Source organism: Blastomyces dermatitidis (assembly GCF_000003525.1).
Source record: "Blastomyces dermatitidis ER-3 genomic scaffold supercont1.2, whole genome shotgun sequence".
Classification (NCBI taxonomy): Eukaryota; Fungi; Ascomycota; class Eurotiomycetes; order Onygenales; family Ajellomycetaceae; genus Blastomyces; species Blastomyces dermatitidis.
The window spans coordinates 5530955-5532171 of NW_025544775.1; the positions used below are offsets into that span (position 1 = coordinate 5530955).

Genomic DNA, 1217 nt, shown 5'->3' on the forward strand with positions numbered 1-1217 from the left:
ACTGATTATGTATTGAATGCTGTTGCCGAGGTATCTTTTTGTATCGTTCTGCTGGGGATGGGCCAGATTGAGAGGGGTAGTACAGGGGTGAGACTTGGTGTTGAAGTCTAGATACACTGGCGGCGGACCGTGGAGGTTGCACTTCAGAAGAGTCCATTGATTATGTGCTTGATATTATCGCCGAGGTATCTTTTTGTATTTTTCTGCCGGGGATGGGCCAGATTGGGAAGGGCGGTACGAGGGTGAGACTTGGCGTTGGTGTTTTGGAACATCAAAGATGGACAGGGTTTTCGCGGAGGTCGCTCCTCGGATATCTCCACAACTACAGGTCGGGGATCTTCCAAAATCGAGAAGATTGGTGCATATGGCTAGGTCACTTCACCTTACAATTTGTATGGCACTCTGGCCCGGGGTTGTGGTGTGGTAGGGGAGAACGGGGGATAATCCCACACAGGAGCTTCGAACAACGTCCGGTTCACGTTTGGCTGGATAACTCCACCACCACACGGGGTATGCGGTCGGCGATGGGGTCAAAATGCTCGTATGATCGAGGGCTTTTCGATGGATCTATCGGCGGGTTCTTATTCGAAAAATCGAGCGAGTTCGTGGTGGAGCGGTTCGACAGTCTGATCTTGAAGATGGGAACAGAGAACATCTGAGCTGTAATTATTAAGATTAGAAAAAGAGATGAGAAATCTGATAAAAACTACTTACAGTACTTTATAAAATTATAACATAAATTAAGATCTGTGAAAACAGAGTTCTGAAACAAGATCTGAATAATGATATTTATAAAGAAGCTGAATAAAGATATGTAGAATAAGCTTATTAAGTAAAACTCTAAGTTCTTAACTCTGAAGAAACTGATAACTCTTATTAATCATTTATAGATTACTGTGAGAGTTATAGATCTGTGAAGAGTAGATCACTATTCAGCTCTATAAGAGTCAGAATAACAGAGAACAGATTTATCAGAAAAAGATAATAAGATATAGAGAGATTTATATCTGACTGCTGAGCAGAGAGAGAGAGCTTTCTAAGCTTCTATAAATAAAGTATATAATAGAAAGACTAAGAAAAAGAGTCTCTGCTTTATTTATTCTAAATCAGAATATCTTTGTACAAACTATCTGAATAAATTAAAATAGAAATTTAAGAAGTTATAGACAGAGTTAGTAACAGTCTTTTTAAAAGTTCTGAAGATAATATCTGAATCT

At 39.6% G+C, this 1217-nt stretch overlaps 1 protein-coding gene across 1 annotated transcript; it reads left to right on the forward strand.

Annotated features, from left to right (window-relative positions):
- Positions 1-212: 212 nt before the first annotated feature.
- On the forward strand, positions 213-659 carry BDCG_16491 (uncharacterized protein; the record flags this gene model as incomplete). Its single annotated transcript, XM_045425716.1, has 1 exon — positions 213-659. The coding sequence occupies one exon, from the start codon at positions 213-215 to the stop codon at positions 657-659; it is 447 nt and encodes a 148-aa protein (XP_045279873.1).
- Positions 660-1217: the final 558 nt, after the last annotated feature.